Source organism: Vigna unguiculata, chromosome 6 (genome assembly GCF_037176805.1).
Source record: "Vigna unguiculata cultivar grain cowpea cultivar isolate G323 ecotype 2 chromosome 6, ASM3717680v1, whole genome shotgun sequence".
Classification (NCBI taxonomy): domain Eukaryota; kingdom Viridiplantae; phylum Streptophyta; class Magnoliopsida; order Fabales; family Fabaceae; genus Vigna; species Vigna unguiculata.
This window is the reverse complement of record NC_140797.1, coordinates 31,483,599-31,511,291: the sequence shown is the minus strand read 5'-3', so window position 1 is coordinate 31,511,291 and position 27,693 is coordinate 31,483,599. Positions and strand designations below refer to the sequence as shown.

At 34.6% G+C, this 27,693-nt stretch overlaps 1 protein-coding gene across 1 annotated transcript; it reads right to left on the bottom strand.

Moving 5' to 3' along the window:
- Positions 1 to 22,738: 22,738 nt before the first annotated feature.
- Positions 22,739 to 26,843, bottom strand: LOC114189060 (heat stress transcription factor A-5-like). The gene is made up of 2 exons (XM_028077764.2): positions 26,479 to 26,843; positions 22,739 to 24,121 (listed from the first exon to the last, which is right to left on the bottom strand). The coding sequence occupies exons 1-2, from the start codon at positions 26,710 to 26,712 to the stop codon at positions 22,904 to 22,906; spliced, it is 1,452 nt and encodes a 483-aa protein (XP_027933565.2). The 5' UTR covers positions 26,713 to 26,843; the 3' UTR covers positions 22,739 to 22,903.
- Between the last annotated feature and the right edge of the window lie 850 nt (positions 26,844 to 27,693).

Below are 27,693 nucleotides of genomic sequence, written 5' to 3'. Positions count from 1 at the left end.
TTGGTTATTTGTATATTTCGATATATTACAATGGCTTAAAATAATTCACTCCAAATTTTGTTTCGGTAATTTGGATACATATTTTGACATTATTGATTTTCTTTTTATGTTCTCATCATTTCATACTTTTTGTAAATCTAGCATTTCACTCTTTTATATTTTTCATCACTCTAATGTTGTTTTAGAGAAAAATATTTTTAGAAGTAACTTATTTGTATAAAAAAATTTAAATACTAACAGTAATATGTGTTATTTAAATTAAAAAAATAAAAAAACGAGATTTTATGAATTTGTGATAATGATTTTATTACTTGAAAAAGACAATTCAAATTTCACTTAAAAGATATGAATTTGAAATATTTTACGTTTTCTTCTTTTTGTAAATCTATGTTTCTTCTTTCTATATTTTGTCTTTAGCTTAGTCTCCATTTTTTCTTTTATTAATGTAGAAAAAAATATCTTTGAATTAAACTCGATTACAACTATTTTTTTATTGTCTTTGCCAATGTTATTATTTAATTTGGTAGTTAAAGGATTTACTTGTCAATAATGATTGTTTGACTAAGGTTAAACATTATTTTTATCGACATCAACGATGATTTTTTTTTAAATAATACACTAAGAAAAAAATATTAAACAACAGTTAAATTTTGTGGAAAAAAATAATTAGTCTTTATATATTGATTAAGTTAGATATCATTTTATAAACTAAAAATTATTAGGGTTTAAAGTAGTTTTTAATTTAAAAATAAAGACTAATTTAAAATTAATAATATTAAGTAATTAAAACTTTATAACTAATATTAAAGGTCAATTTAAACTTTAATGCACAAGTTAATTACAATATTTTATTCATAATAGATAATATTTTAGATATCAATAGTATTAAGTTTGTAAATAACTTAGTTAATATAAATATAATCATTAATTATTTTGTCTATTTAATGATTGTTTTTAGTGATGTCTTCTATCATTTGATGTCATTTATTAGTGTTTTTTAATCTACGTATTTTTTTACCATCAATTACATGACTGTTTTCTTGGTTCATGATAACAAGTATTTTTCTTATTATAGTCAAATGAGATTTTTTTTTTTTAAATAAGTTATAATTTTTTGGTCGATGTTAATGAAAGTTATTTTTATGACATTATTGAAATTAATTATTAATCAATGTATATCGAAGTTATTGTTAGAATTTTTGGTGAGGTTATTTTTTAATTGATGCCACTTAAGTTTATTTAGTTGAAGTTTGTAATAGTTATTTTATGCAAATCTCCAAAGATTTTTTTTTTCTATTTGCGTCATTAGTATTATATGTAATAATTATGTATTTGGTACTAAAAGAAGTACTATATGATATATCTAAATAAAAACAAAATTTAATAAATTAAAAATATCTTTTCTAAACGCGTTATGTAAAAATTAAAAAATTAACATAAAAACAATTTAAATTTCGCTATAGTCGTAGTTTTCGAGTAGAGAAATTAGCATTCTCTAACAAGTTACTCAGGCAAAAAAAAAAAATTAATGTTTAGAAAATAATATATAGGCTTAGAAATTTCAGACATATTAGAGTCAAGTATTATTCCCAAATAACAAAAGTCAAAACCTAGAAAGTGGTGTTAATCCAGTTAGAGAAAAACTCAGTTTTAATTATATATATATATATATATATATATATATATATATATATATATATATATATATATATATATATATATATATATATATATATAAACATCAACCATATAAAGAGGTAGTTAGTGATTAATCCAATTAAACATAAGTATTACGATAAAGAGACCCAAATTCACAACACGATTTCTTTTTGTTTATAGTTGAGTTTCCTTCAACTAGAATTATCAACGAGTATTTATTTATTTTTTTTATGTATTTTACGTGTCTTTAAAAGGTCATTTTAGTTAATATTTAATTATTAAAAAGTATATTTGAAAAATGAATATATGAGTAATTTATAGATTCAGATTTTATTAAAGGATATAAAAAGTAATTAAAATTGTGGAGTATACAGTATACATTTCAAATAATGTAGAAAACACTATTTAATTATATAATATTTATCTTTGTATAATAATAATAATAATAATAATAATAATAATAATAATAATAATAAAGAAGGGTTATTGAAATAAATTTTCACTATAAATAAGGGTACACATACAAGTAATTAAAACGTTTAGGCTGTACTTTTTCATATTTTAATAACTCAAGAATAAAAACAATATCATTTAAGAATGTGAAGTTCGGAATTGATGAGGATGATCTTAATATAAAAATTTCAATAAATTTTACATTTAATTAAGATTATTTGAATAAAAGTTCACTTTTTGTTTTTAAATTATATTGTTTTATAATTTGAATATAAAATAATCCCTAACATGTCCCTTTTAAATTTCTTCCTTTCTCTTTTTAGTTAATATTTTGATGTTATCCGAGATGCTCATATTTCATATACTTCTATTCCATTAGTGAATCCTTACAACATATTGTTGAGAAAAATGCATAATTAATTAATAACATAATAGTCTTTGTCATCGAGAATTGTTCTACTAACAAAAAAATAAGGTAAAAATAAGGAATACAAGAATATAACGTGAAAACCCAAAAATCAAAGAAAAAGCACAACCGTTGTCTAATGACAACTAGAGAATATAACACTATATGTAAATTTGTACAACACATAACTCCCATGCCCTTTGACCCCAAGTACACTCACACTCTTCAAAACAAGAATTTAACCAAACCTCGCAACACTCTACTACAAGGGTATAAGAAAAGTCAAATACAAGCTGAAAGTGTTTTTAACTAGGCAAGAAACACCATGGACTTAGAGTCCATTATATAGTCACCAACACCCACTCTTTAGCCTATCCTAGGCAATTTGAGACTTTTTAAGATGTATTATTTTTATCTGCCCAACATTCTCCACCCTAATTAAAATAAACACATCTTGATTGCCTATACCTACAATCATACTCCACCATAGAGAGTATATCCACTTGGAATTGAACCATCCAAAGAATTTTCATGCACTTTGCATCAATGTTAATTAATGTCTGTGTATAATCACCACACACTCTGCATCAATATTAGCTAATGTCCGCGGATAAAAAAAACATACATCATACATTAATGCTAACCAATGCCTGTGTATAATCACAACATGCCTTGCATCAATATTAGCCAATTTTGGTGTATAAAATTACCGCTAGAAAATATAATTCTAGAACTCATAGTCTATCCAACCAGAAGTTGTCACGTGTCACAGTCCTCCAATTTTAAATTTGACCAACCAGGAGTTGTCACATCATCTCATTATTTCTCAAGCATATATGCAAACAAAGCCAGCCTTCACCACACAACCCATCATCGGACCTTTACGTAGTCACCGTAGAAACCAAATTGCGTCTTCATCTCTCTGAAGACCTTTGAGCTCCACTTTCCTTAAGAAGATCACATGTTGTTGATCCAAACATAACAATCATTGGACCTCCAAGTGAACACCATGCAAGCCTAGATCCATGAGCTTCACCGCACAAACAACTAGAACAAATTTGTAAACTACATAGTTCCTCTACCAAATACAGCAAACTGCGACTCACATAAATCAAATCTCCATCATGTATCACTCACTAAGCCATGCGAGCACCAAGAACAACCTCCTCTACATATCTAGCGCGACTCACAGTCCTTACATCTCCACAAACCTAGTTGCAAATTCAACGCGCCAATACGATGTTGACAATGATCCTTCCATCAAATTTCTCATTGCAACTTCAACAAACAAAAAGGATTCTCCAACAATAAGGAATTAATATTTTTCTGATGTGAAAAATTAGACTAAGCTGCAACCACAGAGCATACTAAGAAAAAATCTTTCTGAACCATAGCTCTAATAACATTTGTTGGAAAAAATGCATCATCAATTAATAACATTACCCATCTTTACTCCTGAGAATTACCCTAATAACATAAAAGTAAGATAAAAACAAGGAACACAAGATAAAACGTGGAAACCCCAAAACCGGAGAAAAACCACAACCATTGTCTAATGACAACCAGAGAATAACATTATGTAAAAATTTGTACAACATATAGTGTAACGTCCCTAAGGAATATTACTTTTAAATAAATATAGACGAATAATTAAAATTAAAACAAAACACAATGATATTAATAAACCTCATTTATAATCATAATTTCCCAAAACGCGGGAAAATTTAAAAACTTTAATTACAGCATAACTCAAATATTCGCAATTACTTTAATACAAAATCTATCAAACCCAACTTGTGAGGTTTCATCGCGACCTCGCTTAGGCGAGCCTCACTCGCCTGAGTGAGTGAACGTGTCGCTCAAACCCAAACTTCATCGCCTGAACGAGAAGCTCGAGCCATAACCCCGAATGAATTTATGCAACTCTCGCCTAAGCGAGAGGGACTCGCTTGGGCAAAACTTGTAGAGTTTTGCCACTGTTCATGCACCAAAAATACCAAAACAATGCCAAATTTACAATGCAATCATCCTCATTCAATATGTTTCATCAATCAATCCATAAAAAACACACTGTAACATGTTCGAATCCCCCAAAACGCATGATTTGGCCACAAATAACAATAATAGTACCCAAAACCTTCATCCAATTCTTATAGAACACCAAAAAGGGCTTTGTACCCAACATTCAATCCACCAATTCTCAATTACAGTGCATAAAATGCCAAAATCATACCACATGGAATCCAATTGAGGGCAAAACGCAAAAACACAAGCAATATTGGAATACACATAAATTGAGCACCCCTAACATGGAATTCTTGATTAAAAAGTGAGAAGAAAATAATGCTTTTCCTTAAGCCTCCTCCCAATTCACCTCTTGTGCACCCAAAACTCACCACTCCCAATCCAATTTTCGTTCTTCTCTCAAAGAAAAACAAACCACTGTAGAAACCCGCCTTAATGTTGGGTTAAAGAGCTGAAACATGGTTGTTCCTTCTGCTAGGATTCCCTTTACCTTTTCACATTCACTCCAAGCTAAATTTAGCAAAAATAAAGGTTAACTTTTGTCTATTAAAGGTTTGAACCCGTGACCCTCCACTCATAAAGCCAAAGTACAACCACTATGCTGATTCAAATTTAGTGATAACTATAATAATCCTATGATTATAATATCACTCACCAGTCACAATTATATTATCAAAATATAATTAAATCAAATAACACACAAAAGGTATACATAGGACTCGAATCCAAGTCCTCTCACACAACCAAGTACTCTCAACCACTTAAGCTAGTACTTTTTCACGTCATACCAATTACCATTTAATGTCATAAAAGTTCCCTTCCTCCGTGTTTATTAATTAATTAATTATTTAATTAATTAATTTTTCACGGGTCTTACATTCCTCCCACCTCAAAAAAATTTTCGTCCTCGAAAATGAGACTTACCAGAAAACAGGTGAGGGTAAGACCTCCTCATGACGTCCTACATCTCCCACGTCATCTCATGTGTCGTCTCATCCTAGAGTACCTTCACCGTCTTTAACTCCTTGCCCCTAAGTTTCTTGACCTGAGTATCTAGTATACGAACCGGTCCGACTGGCATGGTCAGATCCTCTCGCACTTGCACCTCATCTGACTCTAACACATGGTCTGGACTCACAATGTATTTCCTCAGTTGCGAGACATGGAATACATTATGCAAGTTGGCTAAGTGAGGTGGTAGAGCAATCTCATACGCCGATGTTCCTATTTTCCGTGTGATCTGTTAGGGCCTTATAAATCTCGGAGTCAATTTCCTTGATTTAAGAACCCTTCCGATACTTGTGGTTGGAGTAACCCGGAGGAATACATGATCTTCTTCCTCAAACTCCAATGGTCGTCTTCTCTTATCGGTATAAGACTTCTGCCTACTTTGAGTTGCTCGCATATGTTCCTGGATCAACTTGACTTTACTAGTCGTCTGTTGCAGAAACTCTGACCCAAGTACAAATGCTTCACCATCCTGATACCAACACAATGGAGTTCTACACCTTCTTCCATACAATGCCTCATAGGGCGCCATGTCAATAGTAGAGTGGTAACTATTATTGTATGTGAACTTCACTAGCGGTAATACATCATTCCAGTTTCCCAAGTGGTCTAGCACACAAGACCTTAATAGATCTTCCAGTGATTGAATAGTCCGCTCAGACTAACCATCCGTCTAAGGATGATAAGCCGAGCTCATTCGCAACTGTGTACCCAATGCAGCTTGCAAAGATTGCCAGAATCGTGATGTGAATCTAGGGTCCCGGTCTGACACTATGCTCTCGGGTACTCCATGTAATCTCACTACTTCTCTCACATACAATTTTGCTAGCTTGTCCATTGATCAGTTCTGATTCATCGGCAAGAAATGTGCACACTTTGTCAATCTGTCTACTATCACCCAAACTGAATCATGGCCCTTTGTCGACCTCGGAAGATGTGTCACAAAATCCATAGAGATACTATCCTACTTCCACTGAGGTACGTCCAGTGGTTGCAGTGTACCTCCCGGACTTTGGTGTTCAATTTTGGCCTTTTGACATACCAAACATTGAGCAACAAAGTCTGCTACATCGGATTTCATCCCATTCCACCAGAAGGACTCCTTCAAATCCTTGTACATCTTAGTCATACCGGGGTGTATGCTAAGACGACTCTGATGACCCTCCTTAAGAATCTGCCTCCTAAATAAGGGTCCCACAAGTACACACACCCTACCTTTAAAGTGTAGAATGTCGTCCGCTCCCATCTGGTAGTCCTTTCCTTTATCTGTACCCAACCATCCCTATAAATTGTTGCAACTCCATATCATGACCTTGAGCCACACGTATCTCATCTAAGAACTCGTTAGTGACTTTTAACAAGTTGCATTGTATGACTCCTTGCCAAAACTGCATTCCCAGATTCATATCTCGGAGTTTCTCAATTAGCTCCAACTCCTTTTCCATCATGCAAGACATATGCATCTTTTTACGACTTAAAGCATCGGCTACGACATTTGCCTTGCTTGGGTGATAAAGCAATTCAAAGTCGTAGTCCTTCAAGTACTCCATCCACCTACGTTGTCTCATATTTAACTCCTTCTGGTCGAATAAGTATTTCAGGCTTTTGTGATCACTAAAAACTTGAAATTGAGACTCGTACAGGTAGTGCCTCCAAGACTTAAGAGCAAACACAATGGCGGCTAGCTCCAAGTCATGAGTCGGGTAATTTTTCTCATGTACCTTTAACTGACGAGAAGCATATGCTACTGGCCTCCTTTCTTGCATCAATACACACCCCAGACCTTGATATGATGCATCACAATACACTTCAAACATCTTCTCTGTATCAAGAATTACTAGCACTGGAGCGGTAGTCAAACACCTCTTCATCTCCTCAAAACACTCCTCACACTTTTCAGTCCAAGAGAATGGTTGATCTTTTCTTGTAAGCTGTGTCAAAGGATTCACCTTCTTTGAGAACCCCTCCACGAATCTCCTGTAATAACCTGCTAAGCCCAAGAAACTTCGCACCTCTGTCACTATCTTAGGCCTTTCCCACTTAAGCACCATCTCAATCTTAGCCGGGTCCACTGCAATACCCTTGGCTGAGATGACATGTTCAAGAAATTGTACCTCTTCCAGCCAAAATTCACACTTGGATAACTTCCCATACAACTGGTGATCTTTGAGTATCTTCAATACAACCCTTAGGTGATCAACATGTTATTCTCTTGTCTTTGAGTATATAAGAATGTCGTCTATAAAGACAACGAAAAACTTATCTAACCAAGGCCGAAAGATTTGATTCATGTAATCCATGAATATTGTTGGTGCATTTGTTACTCCAAATGGCATCACCACATACTCGTAATGCCCATACCTCGACCTGGACGTCGTCTTCTCTACGTCCTTCAGCTTGACTAAGATCTGATGGTATCCAGATCGTAGGTCAATTTTAGAGAAGACTTCTGCTCCCTTCAATTGATCAAGCAGATCGTCAATCCTCGACAGTGGGTACTAATTCTTGATGGTTAACTTGTTCAGCTGCCAATAATCAACTCATAGTCTTAAACTCACATCCTTCTTCTTCACTAATAGCACTAGGGCTCCCCACGGTGACACACTGGGTCGGATGAACATCTTCTCTAGCAAATCTTCAATTTGCTTCTAGAGTTCTGCCAATTCTGCAGGTGCCATTCGATATGGAGTCATGGACACAGGACCCGCACCAGGAATTAAGTCAATGGTGAAGTCAACATCCCGACCCGGTGGCAATCTTGGTACTTCGTCCGGAAACACATATGTGTACTCATTAACAACATGAATATTCTGAATCATCTCCGTTGCACCCTTCTTTTCTGGTTTAGCCATCACCATAAAACACGTGGCTCCTTCTTGCAGCGCTTTCACAACCTCTCGAGTTGAGATCAACTCCAACCCTTCATGTTTTGGGAATACCAAACTGCGCCGTCCATAATCAATTATGATGTGATTGTTAGATAACTAATTCATCCCTAAGATCACATCAAGTCCCTCCAAGGGCAAGCACACCAAGTTCACCTTGAATCTACGACCTGCCATTACCATTGAACACCCAACGCGGACTGAACTGGTAGCCACCTGATTCGAGGAAGGAGTCGAAATAAGCAACTCACACCCCAAGTCACATTTCTCTGGGCTCAATCTCCCCATATCTGTGTTACAAATGAAAGAATGTGTTGCTCCAAAATCGAACTGTTAAAAACAGATCTGTCTAATTATCTTAACCACAAAGGGATCTGAATTGATTAATAGGCTTTTATCTGGTTTAAGATGAATCTTGAATAAATCTTTAGGTTTTAAAGCTCAATTAATCAATTTCACAGTTCTGGGTTAATGGACTATTTTAATTCAATCAAGAAAGATTATAAGAGAAGAGAAAGAGACAAAACACAACAATTTATACTAGTTCGATTCAAGATGAATCTACATCCAGTCTTCTCCTAAGTAACTCACTTAGGAGGATTCCACTAACACAGATAGGATCCAAGAATTACAAGCACACCTATATAATTCTAGACCCTAAAACCCAAGAACTTGATTTACCAATCAAGAACTCCCCCTAGGGGCAATGCATCCACGCAATTGCACCTAGGCCTACACTTCACACACTAAAGCACTGTAATCAGAAATACAATAAGCAAAACCAAGAAACGAATACACCTATGTTGTGCAGATTTGACAATATGCTCCTTGATTCAAGCAAGACCCATCATGGTAGAATCAACTCTCAATCTTCTTGGATCTGCACTTGAATAATCTTCTAGAATGTTCAATATCTCTGTGACTCTCAAAAGGCTCTCTCTCAAAAGGAAAACTGCGTGATTTGTCAATTTTCTCCAGACCCCAAAACAGATTTTAAAACCAGCTTTTATACAGAGTTTACTGTTGTTGTTTAATTGATTAACAGTTTACCTAATCGATTATCGTGAGCATATTTTCACTTCCTTAGTGCCATACTCACCGCTAATCCATTAGTTAAACAACTAGCCATTCATGTTTGCACCAGCAAGAGTGTAATGGTCCAAAGCAGCTCAAAGCAGGCCTAACATACAACTGATAAAGATAAACTACTAGCCTAATACATGACCTAACTAGACCAAGTCTATGTTCTACTCTAATCCAACAGACATCATCAAAACCATGCTTCATTCATAGGTGAATTAACTTCCCCTACCAACAATCTCCCCCTTTTTGATGATGTCCAAAACTTGGACTGTAATAGGCCTGCCTGCAACACATAAAGCAAACAACAACAACAGCACATAACAAACAACAACATACTCCCCTTGCCAACAATACATTCTCCCTCTTTTTGGACATTAGCAAAAATAATCATACAGGGCAGCGATGTATTATTGTGTAATACAAGACAACAGAGAAATATAACTATACAATGCAGCGATGTAAGATATGCAACAAGGGATAATGCAAGCAAAGTGCAATTTAAGAGTTACACATAACAAACATGATAAACAGAGTGTATAACACATTACAGGCCCAACCAAAATAATCCTAGGCTAAAGGAGTTATACTAGGATACCAAAAAAAAACACACACACCTCAAGGACTACTAGTAAACCTAAGGCCAGTGGACACAGACTGAGGTGTAAAGGGTTGGGAAACAAAAGCGGGTGTGTGTGGGGAGTAGGCTAGACTATTCTTCATCAATGGCATCTTCAAATTGCTCACTCTCACTACCTTCTACAGTGTCAACAGCGGCTTCAGGATTAGGAGGGGCATGACCAGTGTTGAGTAGAGCCAGTTGTTCTTGGACAGCTGTGAGTTGGTTCTCAATGGAATCCAACTTGGATGTCCAGGTGTGATGATGGTCAAACAAAGCAGTGACCATACGCAGCATTTCCTGCTCGTAGTGAGTTCTGGTGGCAGTAGAGGGGGCTTCAGCAGCATCCATAGGCTCCTCATCAGGTTCATCTTTGAACCTCCAGGTGGTGCCCTGAAAAGACATTCCCATGTGGTGAAGGGCATTTGCACCAATCAAGCTTGTGTGTTTTGGAGTGTAGGAGGCTTCACCAGAGAAATTCACTTTGTAGTGCTCAAGAACTTTGCACACAAATACAGCATAGGGCAGAGGATAGTTGGGTAGCTTGATAGCCTTTTTCATTGTATCAGAGACCACTTCAGATCAGTCCACAAGAATTTTGGATTTGAAAGCGTGGAGAAGGAAAACATCCTTTGTTGTGAGTTGGGCGTGATTTCTGTTGCGGGGAACCAGAATCCAAGCAGTTAGGAACGCGAGCACTCGTTCGTCTTTCTTCATCCCACCGGCGCGGAAGATACTGTAATCGCGTTTAGCTGTGGGATCCCGCAAGCAACCTTGGTAGATGTCCAGGCGGTTTGCCCCAGGAAACCCTCGATGGGCCGGAATGCCTGCTTTGCGGAAACCAGCAATGGAGGTCCAAACATCTGGGGTTAAGACAATGTTTACCCCTTTGACGTGCGAAGTGAGAAGATCTTCTTCACACGCGAGGTTGGCATAGAAAACCCTAACCAAATCTGGGTAGATATCTCCCGTGAGTTGGACGAACGTCTCCAGGTGTTGGGAGGAGAGAAGCTCTGGGAATGCAAAGCCATGGTTGCGGAAGAAGGGCAGTTCAACATGCTTGTGGTTGATGATTTTGCGACTTCGAAAGGAACCATTAAAATTTTCTTGAGCTTCGGGGTCACTGATCCAACCATCAATGTCTGGATCCTGTTGCTTGGTTGCCATTCGCTTTATGCACTTGCGAGAGGAGGAGGAAGATGCCATGACGGAGTGGTTGAGGGGGCAGGGTGACGAGCGAATCAGTGGTGGAAAGGGAAAGGGGAAAACCTAGGGTTTGAGAGATTAGGGAGTATATGGATCCTAGGTTCAGAAGTTAAGACTGCTATTAAGAGTAGGGAATTACTTACCTAATGGATTAGCGGGCTCCTTTTGAGGAATTAGAAAGCAACTATGTGAGGCAAGACTGAACACAGACTGGGCTCAAATAAAGCACGATAATGGATTAAGGCCAAGGTTAGGAAAGCAGCTACACAGTCTGGACACAATATGCACACAAGCAGATGCAGAATCCAAGGCGAACCAGGTATGAAAAAAATTATGCTAATTATATATGCAGAGTGCATGTAACTGGAATTGTAATATAACAGTTTAGATAGGGAGAAAGTGACAGGCAAGACACATGCAGCAGAATAGAAAATGACAGAAAAAAATAGGACAGCAGTTAACTAAACATAGTTAATGAGAGCAAGTGATGTCCAAAATACCCAATTCATTTCTAAGAGTGTAAAACCTTTCTCTAGCCAGAGGTTTAGTAAAGATGTCTGCCAGTTGATGTTGTGTGTCAATGTACTCGACCTTGCACTCTCCCTTTAACACATGATACCTAATAAAATGGTGCCGAATTTCAATATGCTTGGTCTTTGAGTGCAGAACTGGATTTTTTGTAAGATTAATTGCACTGGTGTTGTCACATTTTAAAGGAATGTGATCAAGATGGATGCCATAATCCTCAAGTTGATTATTAATATAGATAGATTGGGCACAACAGCTACCAGCAGCTATATACTCTGCTTCAGTAGTGGATATAGCAACATAGGCATGTTTTTTTGAGTGCCATGAGATTAGAGAACAACCTAAGAGGTGGTAGGTTCCACTTGTGCTCTTTCTATTAGTCTTGCAGCCCTCAAAATCTGAATAATTGTATCCTACCAAGGAAATATTATAGCCATGAGGATACCACAGACCTAGGTTTCTAGTGCCTTTAAGGTATTTAAAGATGCGTTTAACAGCAGTTAGGTGAGATTCTTTGGGGCAAGACTGAAATCTGGCGCATACACACACACACTATGCATAATATCTGGACGACTTGTTGTGAGATAGAGAAGTGACCCTATCATTCCACGATATTTGGTCTGATCCACTGCAGGCCCTGTTTCATCAGTGTCTATATAGCAATTTGTAGCCATAGGAGTTGATGATTCCTTGCAAGTTTCCATGTGAAATTTTTTTAGTAGCTCAGTGCAGTACTTAGATTGATGGATAAAGAGTCCATGTTGTCCTTGTTTAATTTGAAGCCCTAAAAAGAAGTGCAGCTCCCCCATCATGGACATTTCAAACTCATCTTGCATGTTTTTGGAGAATTCTTTGCATAGAAGAGTATTTGTTGAACCAAAAATGATGTCATCCACGCAGATTTGAACAAATAGTAGATCATCTTTAGCTTTCTTAATGAAGAGTGTAGAGTCCACTTTCCCTCTTCGAAATTCGTTTTGAATCAAGAATTCACTTACCCTTTCATACCATGAGCGAGGTGCTTGCTTAAGTCCATAGAGTGCCTTTTTTAGCTTATACACATGATCTAGAAACTCATAATCTATGAATCCAGGGGGCTGTGCCACATAGGCCTCTTCCTTGATAAAGCCATTTAAGAAGGCACTCTTCACATCCATTTGGAAGAGCTTGAATTGTAGTAGGGATGAAATGGCAAGGAGGATTCAGATTGCCTCAAGTCGTGCTACAGGAGCATAGGTCTCATCATAATCAATCCCTTCTTCTTGACAGTACCCTTTGGCTACCAATCTAGCTTTATTCTTGTTGATCATACCAGAATCATCCAGCTTGTTGCGAAAAACCCACTTCGTGCCTATTATTTGCTGAGATTTAGTCCTTGGAACAAGATCCCATACATTATTTCTCTTGAATTGATTCAGTTCGTCCTGCATTGCTAGAAACCAGTGTTCATTCTTGAGAGCGTCACTCACTGATTTTGGCTCAAGTTGAGAAACAAAAGCTACATTTAAACAAAACTGGCCTAGCTGCCTGCGGGTGGAAATACCTTTAGAAATATCCCCTATGATGTTGTCAAGGGACATCATTTTAGGCAATATCCAGTCAGCGAGCAAATTTGCAGCAGAGGTCAAATTCTCAGCTACTCCAGGTGATGAATCTGCTGTTACTACAGGTTCAGGTTGTGTCAAATCTGCACCTGTGTCATTTAATTTTGCATTATTTCTTGGACCAGAGGAATTAGCATTATGATTATCAACATTCTCATCAAATGCAACATGAATGGATTCCCCTATAGTTAATGTTCATTTGTTATAGACTCGATAGGCTTTACTAGAGGAGGAGTAACCTAAGAAGATGCCTTCATCAACTTTAGGATCAAACTTGGCAAGATTGGATTTACCATTATTTAGTAAGAAACACTTGCAACCAAAGGCTTTGAAATAGGATACGTTTGGTTTTCTACCTTTAAAGATCTCATATGGTGTAAGTTTCAAAACATGTCTAATTAAAACCCTGTTCAGCACATGGCAAGTTGTACTTACAACATCTGCCCAAAAGTATTTTGGTAAAGAGTTGTCATTGAGCATTGTTCTTGCCAACTCTTCCAAAGATTGATTTTTTCTCTCAACCACACCATTCTGTTGTGGCGTTCTAGGGGCTGAGAAATTATGTGAGATACCATGATGTTCACAAAACTTTTCAAAAGATTCATTTTGAAACTCACCCCCATGATCACTTCGAATGGATTTGAATTTCAAATCTTTCTCATTTTCAACAATTTTGGCAAATTTCCTAAAAACTGAGAAGGTGTCACTCTTAGATGAGATAAAGAAGGTCCAAGTAAAACAAGAATAGTCATCCACAAGTACAAGTGCATAATAATTTCCTCCTAAGCTCCTGGTTCTGGATGGCCCAAACAGATCCATATGTATCAGTTCTAATAGATTAGAAGTGGAAATATGTTGTTTTGACTTGAAAGATGTCTTTGCTTGTTTACCCTTTTGGCATGCATCACACAACTTATCTACTTTAAATTTTATATCAGGCAAACCAGTGACTAGATGCTTTGACACAAGCTTATTTAGGTGACCCATATGTATGTGTGCAAGTCTTTTATGTCAAATCCAAGGTTCATCATTTTTAGCAAATCGGCAAGCAATTGAATCAAATGAAGTGTTTTCAAAGTCCACCATATATATGTTCTGGATTCTTTTTCCAACAAACACCAGTTCATTTGTGGATGCATGAAAAATTAAACAGTGATTAGCTTCAAAGGTTACTTTCAGATTCTTGTCACATAGTTGGCTAATACTAAGTAAATTATGCTTGAGTCCATCAACTAATAGGACATCCTTAATTTCCACAGCTGATGATGACCTTACCTTACCAGAACCAAGAATTTTACCTCTGTTGTTGTCACCATATGTGACATGTCCACTTACTTTGTGTGAAATTTTGCTGAATTTCATGTTATCACCTGTCATGTGCCTAGAACAACCACTGTCCAGATACCACATTGACTCCTTAGCTTCAGCATTTTCCTACAAAATAGATTATTTTGATGAAGCAGGTACCCAGACAAACTTGGGTCCTCTTGTGTTAGATTGTGTTGCAGTGCTTTTGGGCACCCATTTGAATTTTCCTTTAGGAACCCCACTGTTTTTAAAGTAACAAGAAGTAGAAAAGTGGCCAGGTTCAGAACAATAGGTGCAGACAATGAAGGATGGTTTACTGATGTTGAGGAAGTTTCTACTCGATAATCGATTAGGGTTGCCACTGTAACCAATTCCCTCTTTATTCAGTACACTCTTATGGGATCCTAGAACAACATCTAGGTTGGATCTTTCTATGGTGAATTTTGATAGGGTTTTCATTAAATACTCTATCTTTTCTAGCTGTCCTGGACAGTATTTACATATGGACCTGGAGTGTTTTTCAGATTTTTCTAATTTTTCCAAGCAAGTTGTTAGCTCTTCATTTTCCTCTTCTAACTGTTTTATCCTACCCTTCAGCCACTTAATCTTTCCTTTACGTTTGCTATTTGACTTTTGTAGTTTTGTAGCTTCCTTATGCAGTTCATTAAAAGCATCAAGCAATTCATAGTAGTCATTTTCCTCATGTTCATATGTGAAACTACTCACACTGTTTTTGGATGATTCTGCTTTAATGGATGCTTCTGCTTTAGCCATCAGACACAGATTGTTTTCCTCTTCAGTGTTGTCATTAGATTCACTGGATGTGTTGGAATCATTTTCTTCCCAGGCAATGTAGGCTTTCTTTTTCTTCAGATGCTTCTCTGCCTCACTTCTCTCCTCCAGTTTTTGCTTCATCTTCAGCATAGGGCAATCTGTCTTGATGTGTCCTGTCTTACCACACTCATAGTAGGTTTGAGTTCCAGATCTGGACTGCTTCTTGTTTCCTACATGACTGTTATTAGTAGGGATGTCAACGGGGCGGGTAGGGTACGGGTAGTAGCTCCCCCGTACCCTACCTGCTGGATAAATATTTGCCCCGTACCCGTACCCATATCCGTCAGGTATCCGTTATGCGGGTACCCGTCTATTTTTTTCATATCCGCGGGTATCCACGGGTATCTGCGGGTATTTACAAAAATATTTTAAAAAATAAATATTTAATCATAATTAGTGCTTAGATCAACAAGTCCCCTTTCTCCGGTTGATTCTTGAAAAACAAACAAATAAAAAATCATTACCAATTTATATTGTAGTTTATTTTTGAATAAAATATTAAAGAAATTACTAACTTCATCAATGTCCACCTCTTGCAACATTGTATAAAGTTTCATGTTGTCCAATTTTAATCTAGAAGAGCCTTAAAACATAAGACGTTCAGTAAAAATTTCTTACAATCACTTAATTAAAATATCTAAGTAAAAGTGTTAATTTCATTACCTTCCATGTTGGTCCATAGCCAGTCTTAGAGACACATCAATACCTCCACAGTATATGGAAGTAATTTACTCATTTGTAGGGTAAGAATCTGACCACCATTATTGGATGGAGACTCATAATGTTGTTTACTAATATATATATATATATATATATATATATATATATATATATATATATAAGGTAAAGTTTAGCGGGTACGGGTATCCACGGGTACGGATACTATGATACCCGTACCCGCCCCGTTAACATGCGGGTATCAAAAATACCCATACCCGCGGGTAGTGGGTATCCATTTTTAATATCCATTTCCTACCCGTTGCGGGTTTTATCCGCGGATACCCGCGGGTACGGATTTTTTTGACATCCCTAGTTATTAGTTTTATTCTTATACTTCGAAAATTTTGAGAAATTTTTCACCATTAAGTTGAAGGCTTCACTGTCAGAGTTTCCATCATTGGAGTCATCTGCAGAGTCTGCCTTCTTCTGCTTTGCTGCAGATTTTACAGCACTCTTCAAGGCTATTGTGTGCCTTTTTTCTCCATCCTCTTCTGCCTTGAGTCTTCCAAGTTCTAGTTCGTGTTCTCTCAGCTTCCCAAAGAGTGTGGCTATGTTCATGCTAGTGAGGTCTTTGGATTCTGAAATAGTAGTAACTTTGGGTTGTCATGTCCTGTTTAAACTCTTCAAGATCTTGATGTTGAGCTCTTCCTTATCAAAGATCTTGCCAAGAGCTAGGAGGTGATTTACTATATGTGTAAATCTCTTTTGTACATCACATATGCTTTCCCCAGTCTTCATTCTGAACATTTCATACTCTTGAATAAGAGTATTTTTCCTAGCTCTTTTAACCTCATCTGTGCCCTCATGGGTGACTTCCAAAACATCCCACATCTCTTTGGTTGATTCACACACAGAGACCCTGTAAAATTCATCCAATGTTAGTGCAGAAGATATAATATTCTTGGCTCTAACATCATAATGTGCCCTCTTATTCTCATCAGGGGTCCATTGTGAGAATTCTTTAGGAAAAGTCTCTCCATCCACTATTTTAATTGGTTTAAAAGGTCCATTTACCACTGCATCCCATACCCCTTTGTCTACTGATTTAAGAAAGATTTTCATTTGAATTTTCCAAAAAGGATAATTTTCCCCAGCAAACAGAGGGGGCCTGTTAATGGATGCCCCTTCAGCAAAGATTTGAGATGTATTAGACATAACAGGATCTTTCTAATCGATTAGCGTGCGATTAACCAGGTCTGGTGCCAATTGTTATAAACAAATCTATCTAATTATCTTAACCACAAAGGGATCTGAATTGATTAATAAGCTTTATCTGGTTTAAGATGAATCTTGAATAAATCTTTAGGTTTTAAAGCTCAATTAATCAATTTCACAGTTCTGGGTTAATGGACTGTTTTAATTTAATCAAGAAAGATTATGAGAGAAGAGAAAGAGACAAAACACAACAATTTATACTGGTTTGATTCAAGATGAATCTACATCCAGTCTTCTCCTAAGTAACTCACTTAGGAGGATTCCACTAACACAGATAGGATCCAAGAATTACAAGCACACCTATATAATTCTAGACCCTAAAACCCAAGAACTTGATTTGCCAATCAAGAACTCCCCCTAGGGGCAATGCATCCACACAATTGCACCTATATCTTTCCTAATTACAATGTTAGTAAAAGAGAGAATTATTTGATCAAATTTGTAGTACCTTTAACGAGACTCATGTTTTAGCCTGAAAAAGGATTTTGTCAAAAACTTTATTCTTTAGGTCTCCTTACACAAATTTTTCTAGTTGCACCATATATAGAGTGTTTCATCAATGTTGTCATTGAGAAATGTCGTCTTGACATCTATTTGATGAAGCTCTAAATCATAATGTATAACAAGAGTCACAGTTCTCTTAAAAGAGTCTTTCGATGAAAGTAGAGAGAAAGTATCTCTAAAGTCAAACCCTTCATTTTGGGTATAACCATTATCCATAAGACGAGCCTTATACCTTTTCACATTACCTCGTGCACTACAAGAAAATCCTCAATTAGAAACTAATTTTAGAAACAAAAAATAATTAGTCACTATAGTGACCAATTTAAATACTAGTTTATAAAATTATTAGTTACTAAAATAGTCACTATTATGAATAAAACATTATAATTGGTCACTAATTAATTAGAGACTAATTTAGAAACTCATTTTTTTGTAGCCAAAACCTTGGTAAATTTTTAGTGACCAATTTAGAAACTTATTCTTTTGGTAGCCAAAATCTTGGTAGCAAATCTTAAAGACCAATTTAGTGACCAATTATAATTTTTTATTCATAATAGTGGTTATTTTAGTAACCAATAGTTTTTAATTTTGTAAATTGGTATCTAAATTTTTCACTTTTAGTGACTAACAATTCTTGGTCACTAAAATTGATTATTATTTAAGAGTTTTCTTGAAGTGATGATTGTCCTAAAAGAGTATTTTTGATGAAATTGGATAGAAAGTCTTTTTAAAGTCAATGCCTTTCTTTTGGGTATAACCTTTAGCTATAAGACAAACCTTATACATTTCCACATTTTCTTTGGAAACCCGCTTAGTCTTAAATATTCCTTTGCAACCAATAGGTTTCACACCTCCTAGTAATGGGACAAGTTTCCAAACCTTGTTGTCATGCATGGACTTATACTCCTCATTCATTACATGAGTTGACATATTATATGTAATAATTTTGTATTTGGTATATCTAAATAAAAAAATTAAAATTTTATAAATTAAAAATATTTTCTAAATGTGTTATTTAAAAACTTAAAAAATTAGCATAAAAGTATTTTTTTTTTAAATAATAAGATTTCTTATCCAAAACCAACATTTGAAATGTCCACTAAACGTGATCTATTTTCTTTTCGCTATAGTCGTATATTTTTCGAGTAGAGAAATTATGATTCTTTAACAATTACAGAATAACCTTTCATGACAATTATGTCCTTGGTCAATTAACAAACCACTTTATAATTTTAACTAATAGATAACACTACTAAGACATTTAAATTATATATATATATATATATATATATATATATATATATATATATATATATATATATATATATGACCCATAATTTATAACATTTTGATAACAAAATGTTGCATCATTTGTGCACTTTCTTTCTCTCTACAAAGAGACACTTCTACCCTGTTTAAGAGAAAGTGGTGTAGAAGTTGCAAATAGATAGCTTTAAAAAGGGACGATCGACCACCAACGAGACTTCTCCCTTGTGATATCTTGAGTTGGAGCAGGTTCTCAAGGTGATGGTGTTGCTCTTGCGAGTCACTGATTCAACAACCCTCAAATCTTTGTTCCTTCTTGTCTCACGAGGCTATTGGATTATAGAGTTGACATATTATCAAGTAAATTAGGTATTGTGACATATATTAGTATGAACTTAATACTAGTTTTTTCTAGACATTCAAATATTTATAACTTTTATTAGTGGACATAATGTGTAATTATTCATATAGTGTGATTGTAATTAATTGAAAAGAATAACTAATTTTGTTTTTCTTATACTCTATAACGTATAAATTACCATATGAAAGACATTTTGTCTTCGATGACTTATGCTAAGAAAAGTAAGCAAAGTATTTTGTATTGTTTGGCTTGGTCGACCATAATCGGTCGGTCAACCATAAAGAGAGAGATTACCTCATAGATTTAGGGTCGTACGATCAAAATTGAGTGAGTTTCAATCGGGTTCTTATCCAGTGCCAACAGTTGGACAACGCCCTGGATTCCACCCCAGGGTCTATTTATGAATATATGTGAAACATCAATCAGTCGTTGGTCAGATTCCCTTCGTAGTGCCAACAGTTGAACTGTCCCCAAGATTCCATCCTAGTGTCCTCTTATGCAAATTAGGCGCGAAGTCATCTGGTAAGCCACGCCGAACACTGTCAAAGTGAATTAACTAATGTTGTGATTAGCATTAACAAGTCAATAATTTTGTATAACAGGATGAGGCCATGGCCCCCCAATTTAAAAAATAATAATTTATATATTAAATTTTAGAATTTTTTAAAATTTTAAAATTATATGCAATATTTATGGAAAATTAATAGAAATTAAATTAAGTATTTTTTTTTATTTTTTTTATAAAGTACAACTTTTAATAATAAATAATAATAAAATATAAAATCAAATATAAAAAATAAAAATATGTATTAAGATTTTTCTTTCATATTATCTTTTTATTTTTTTACATATTATACTTATTTCTTAGTTTTACCTATTTTCTAGTTTTTTGTTTTTAAGAAAAAAAGAAGTTAAACATAAACTCATTATTTTTACTTTCATATTTTATGTTTTCTCCCATTTTTGAAGAAAGAAAAACTTTTTTTAGTCTCACTTGATTGTGAAATATTAGTTGAATAATTAACATTATATCTCATGAGCCTTTGTATGTTGATTTTTTATTAATATAGAAGAAATAGTAAGTAATATTTGTTTTTTTTAAATCAGTTTTCAACTGTAACTTGATTATATCATAGTTTTTTTTAGCAATTATGTCTTTGAATTTTTTATTAGATTATGGTAAACTATTTTTGAATTTTAAATTAAAAAAAAAAGGTACATTAATGAAAAATAAAAAGAATATATTTATTTTTTAAAAGTAATAAAAGGGAAGCTACATGAACATGAAAACAAAATAAATTCAACATTTTTGTTTAATCAACATCATACTAGTAATCCAATTATTCAATTAGAAAAGTCATTTCGTATGGTTAAAAGCATAAGAGGTGATAAGTTTGATATTAAATATTAGGAACGCCATACATGAAAGCATTCTCAAATATGAGAATACAACTTTATAACTTTTGAATATGTTATTTTGACTCCTCCATTATTATTTGTCAAGATTCGCCAATGATGACAAGCAATGTACACGTGGGGGACTCTTCGGACGATCAGATAGACACAAGGAAGATGATAAGAGGATGAAGGACTAAATCCATACATTTCTAAAGATGGAGGACTAAATTGGTCCAAAGTTTGAAAGAAAGGCTACTTCTAATTTTTACTAGAAATTAAGTGACTAAAATCATATTCAACTCTAAAATATATTTAAAAAAAATTTAAGTAACAAAATAGTACATTTTTAATATTCAGAAAAGAACGACGTAAAAAAATCTCGGTAGAGACTCTCACGTCCAAATACACACAAACCTTAGTAGAGACTCGGACCTCCAGATACACACCTTACGCACAAAAGCATGCTTTCTAGCAAAATCGACCCTTCAAGCAAAAAATTTAATAAAGCATAATTTATATAAGGTTGAATGAAATATTTATAATTAATATTTAATGTTAGGAGGTTTTAACCTGTTGGTATGGACAATAGAAAGTTTACTATTTTAGAGCGTAAAACTTCAAATAACGCAAAGTTTTAGTTGTACTTAATTGAATTGAAAAATCCTTTATATATGTTATAACTTGAATACATCTGAATTTATAATTTAATCGTATTTATTAGCATCAAATAATTAGTGTAAGGATCATCCAAATTCCAAAGTTGTTTGAGACCCGGTCATTTATGTCTAACGTTACTCTAACTTTGAAACAACACTCCAATATACTGAATCCAATACACTGAATTCAAGTGCAATTGTTTGTTAGAAAATCTTGTTCAATGCTCCAAAGCTAAGTACATTAAAATTAATATGTTCAAAAAGATGTTTCGAATATAACATTTATTAATACCAATCAATTGAGAGACTATACAAAAAGTCTTACCAAAAGAACCGAAGTCCCCACCTAAAGACAAAAGATCTCAACCTTCCTTTCACCCTTCATCAAAATCTCAATGCATCGAAAACTTAACCTTCAAAAGCCTAAATCTCCATGCATCAAGACCTTAGCCTTCAAAAACCTTAAACCAAAACCTAAAATATTTTCACCACCGAGAACCAACAAACCCTTAAATCGATCACTGTTTAAAAAGAATATTATCAATCCAAATATTTTAAACAAAAGTAATATTTTTAGAAGTTAAAGGATGAAAACAAATTTTACTAGAAAATGAAGAACTAAAACCATACTTTAAGGGCGAAATAAAAACCAACTTTAGATTTAAGGCCAAAACGTTAATTTTGCATCAAGAAGGCATGTATAAAGAAATATAAATTATCTTTAAATTGAATTTGTTTCTAAACTAAACAAATAACCATCAATTTGCTTTTCCTTTAATTAAAACAACTTTTGTCCTCAACCAAATAATTCAAGTGTACCTGAGCAGTTTAAAAAACACCTTTCTCAATTATATCAATTGCAGTTTCTAAATAAATAAGTTTTATCATAACTTTCATTAGGTAATGAAAACTCGATCTACTCAACCACGAAAAAGTCAAAAATCAAGAGCTGAGTTTGCAGTAGTACGTTTGAAAGCTAATCATGACTTGAAAATATACAACATAGCCAAACAGTTAATTAACATTTGTATCCATCAGGTAGCAAGCCAGAGAGTATAGTTTCAGCCTTTTGCGACACAATTTGTTGTCAACAGTAAATTTTGAAAAATGTTGTATATCAGTCATGAAAATTTCATATAACAATAATATAATAGACAGCATGATGAACTCAAAGAGTGAGTTGATCCATGTTCTTAATGTTTCTAGATATTCCGTGAACTGACCGTCCTTCGTCTTGTTCATCATATGGGTTTGCTCGGTAGTTGGATATTGCCTCTTCATTATTGTCAGAACAGCCTGGCCTTTCGGTAAGAAACTGTTCCCAGAAAACATCATTAACCCTGTCTGGAGGAGCTGGATTAACTTGGTTGTTACTTGGAGCCTCCTGTGGTGAAGCTAAATTGGTGGCCTCAGCAGCTAGATTCTGGTTTGAGGAAACACCACTTTCAGATTCTTTGACACTGGCAAAAAATCTCGATTCTGCTAATTTGCCAATTTCTTGACAGTCAATTTGGGGCGATCTGGCTGAGTATGAATTTCTGTTTACTTGCACTGGACAAGATGCCAGGGTTAAATTTAATTGGCAACTATCACCTTCTTCACCACTTGGCTCCAAAGAGATCAGTTTTGAGTTCTCAGCAGTTGATGCTTTTCGCGGCAAACATGTATCCATCTTAAAAGTAAAAGAAGCCCCCGTATCCGCAAGTTCTAATGTTTCAGGTGCAAATGTAAGAGATGTTCTTGTCTGCACTCCTTTTGGTTCTACTTCAGATAGTTTTTTCTGTGGACTTTCCCCATCTTCATTTGAACTCTGTGTGCTACGTGATACCAAGTTCATATCTGACACAGCGGGTGACAATTCCAGTCTGAGTTTATTCGAGAAATCCTGATGGAAAATATTTCCAAATTCCATTCTAAAATTGTTGTGACTGTCCACGAAGCTGCTTTCTGCAACAGGTTGAACATGATCAGCTTGAGGCAATCGCCTCTTCTTATTATATGCCGATAAATCCATGGATTCAATTTTGCGTGAAAGATGTTCAACAAAACTAGGATTCTGAAGAGCCTTCTCAAAGAAGTTCAGCAATTGTTTTTGCCTCTTTTCAGTAGCATCTAACCGCTGCAGAAAATCTTCTAGTTGAAGCTTTGCTGTTGACTGATGTTGTTTGAAGTTATGAATATTGGATTCAAGAGAAGTTTTCTCACGGGAAAGTTTGTCAATTTCCTCCTCAAATGCTGCTCTTTCTGGATCTACAATAGAACCCGGAGGATGACTATGACTGTGGATAGGTTTCCTGCGATGTATATTCTTAAGGAGATGCTTCTGATCTTTCACAAACTCATCATTAGCAAATTCCCAGCGCTCTGGGTGTATTTTTCGGAAACCCTGATTACAGAGCAGTGTCAATAAACCAAACAAAAATAACCAAAAAATGGTTTTTTAAAAGCTAGGAAACATATTATATATTAAGAAAAATAAATGCACATAAACAATAATTTATTGTCCTAGCAATAAGATCTAAAATTTTCTTTGAATAATTTATTGTTAAATCCTTAAATGATAATCTTTACAAAAAAGAAAACCTCTAAATACGAAGTATTTGAGTTGCTTAGAACATAAAGGGAAAGTAGTATTAAAGAACCGAAATTATGGTTAGGGTGAACAATACATGGAAAATTTCTGAGGACTACATCCCCAAGGCAACCAATAGAAAAAATCAAGCACGGTAACACAGGTACTACTAGCTTCACACAAAATAGGGATTTAGGAAACAAAAAGCAATTCTAGCAAGAGAAAGTAACACTTTCTAGAGTTTGATTACATTCAAAGTTGAAATTGAGTACTGTCCATAATAGCACAGAGCCACAGAATATCATGGATCTCTTAAAAAATGGAACCTGAATGAACTTACAAAATCGTCATAGCTAACAGAATGAAAAATAGAGCCTTTTAGAAGGGCGCCACAGTATTCCCGAAGACAGAAAACTAACGACCAAGTGTCCCTTTGTGAGTCTATCCATAAAGAAACTAATTCATTCAACTACAAGCACAAAAATAGTAGCTAAACAAGTAAGCAGTAGCTTCATGGTAGCATGAGCTTGTATGGAAATGATGATTTATAGCATGGCTCCCGAAACATATAACATAATCACTCTGAAAGCACAAATTCCCAATGGTTCCCGAAACATATAACATAATCACTCGGGAAAGCAACATAGGAAAACTGACAAACCAATCCAGTGACCCATGAAACTTGGCTGATATTAAATTCATCTTTGGAGAACCAACAGAAAAGTATATATATATATATATATATATATATATATATATATATATGTTTTGAAACATCTTTATAATTTTCTATTATATAAACTTCTTTGAACTGATATGCATCTCCATCACCCATCTTTTTCGGGATGAACAACACTTATGACAGAGGAAGAAAGTTCAGAGGTAGTGTAATATATCCTCTACGTGAAAACAACCAAACATGCTCAAGAATGAATTTTTCAAGTTTGGCTATCTGATGATAAGTAATTCCACTGAAACAGATCATATATTTTTACCACAATTCACAAAATAGTCGTTGCCCTGAAATTTCCAATGGTTTCCAGAACATATAACATTAACAAATATCACTCTGTAAAAACAAGATATGGAAACTTGAAAGTTGGTTTACTAAATTCAGTTTTGGAGGACCAAAAGAAAAGCATATATATTTTTTCAAAAACGTTTTATATTTCTTATTATTGTAGTCATATTGAACTGATATGAACTTCCGTTAGACATCCTTTTCTGGATAAAGAGCATTTATGAGGGAGGAAGAGAATTTAAAGGTAGCATGCGTAACATGTCCTCTTCACGAAAACAACCAAACTTGCTCTAACATGATTTTTTTAGTTATTTGATGATAAGTAATTCAACTGAAATATTTTTATCACAATTCACACAATACTCAAACTCCCAATGGTTTACAAAACTCCTAAAACTCTGAAAAGACAATACATGGAAACTGTCAAACCAATCATGCTACTGAAACTTAGGTGGTATTAAATTCTTTTTTGAAGAAACAAGGGAAAATAGTATATATATTGAAACCGTTTTATACCTCCTGCAGAGGGCCTAAGTTTTCTGGCAGTTATTTGAGCAAGGGATACCCCAAGGTACTGAAGAAGATTCTTTTTATCACCTTCCTGAATGAATGCTGTGCCCTATACCACAATTCACACCAGAAAAGAAAAAGCTATCCTACACCTTTCCCTGTCTTTCAAGCTTTACAGTCTCTAACCCTAAATAACTTGTGAACAATTCTAACCCTCCAACAATATCCTCGTACATGCTTTACATGGCAAGTACTAAATGCATTTTATATCTCATTCAGTAGGAGCATATAACATTCCTTCGACTTACATCTCCAGATAGGCTCGATCGGATCCAAATTGAAGCTCTCTCTATCTTACAATACATTTTCTCAATCTCACATCATCATCATTCACAATAAACAAGCAACATTCCAATTCAGCACAGCGCTAATATCCAACAGCAACGACTAAAACAATTCGTCAAATCAGGCTATAAGTTTTAACAAGGGGACAATCAAATTGAGCAAACATTAAATGCATCAAACAATTAAACTAGAAGCAGTGATAAAAAAGGAATTACAATCAAGATAAAAACAAAGCAAGCGCATGATCAATCGGAAGAAAAAAACAGAGGCAGCAGCAGAAATCGAAGAAACTCACGTAGGTATTGAGCTGGCGGATGAAGCTGGAAAAGTTGTTGTGCTTGAAATAGGTCGGGAGAAGAAGGCGAGCGAACTCCGGCGGATTCCACACGACGAAGCTGGCGTTGCATGAGCTCCACGAAACGATGTCGTTAGTGGAGGGATCGTCCACCATGTCGTAGGTCTTCAGAAGAAACGGCGCCGGTCCTCCTGCGGCGGCGGCGGCAGCGGCGGATGGTGGCGCACCGTCCATTTGGGATTGGAATGGATCTTTCTAGAACTTATGCAAAAGAGAGAGAAATGTATATATATAATGATTAATGAGTAGAAGGTAAGGGAAAAAGAAAGAAGACCTGGAATTTGTAACAGAGAGAAGGGTTTGTTTGACTTCAACGCCGTCTCTACCATAGGCTGTTGAAGGTTGTTGGAACTTGTTACCCCACCTTTGAAATTTAGATTTTTATTTTATTTTTTACTTTTTATCTCTCTCCTACAATATATATAGCTGAATATATCAATAATTATATAAAACATTTGGGTAAATACTTCATTTATTAAGGTAAAAAATTAATATATTTCAAACAAAATTACATTCTTAATTATATAATTCTGATTGTGTCTGAATTCTATTAATAATTACTATAAAAGACATGTTTAATTTGTAGTGATTGTTAATGCATTTATTAAAAAGAAAACTGACGTCAATATATAATTAATATTAAATAAACATCAAATAGTTAATTAATTGATCTTCTTACAAAATTAATTTTTTATGTAATAAATACACTTGATTATCATTAAAGATGTTTAGTTATTTTAATTATTAACAAAATTGGTACAAAATTAATAAAATTAGGGCTTTTATAATAAGATTGTAATTTTATTTTATTACATCAAAATAAAACATCTCAATATTTATTATACTAAATCAACTATTTATTTAATATTTATTAAACAAATTTTATAACAAAATATATCTTTAGTAGGATGACAATGATTGGTATGTGGTATGGATAGCGTTAGTCTTCTCACCTAAAAAATATCTCATTATTTATTCAATATTCATGAAAAAATACAATTCCAATTAAAAAATTTAATAAATTTTAATATAAATGTGGTCCTTTTAAAATTAAATGTAAATAAGGTGTACTATGATAAAAAAACAAGAATGCTAACCAATACGTTAAAAACATTGGTCAAAGAATAATCAACGTGGCTTCATAAAAAAATTTAT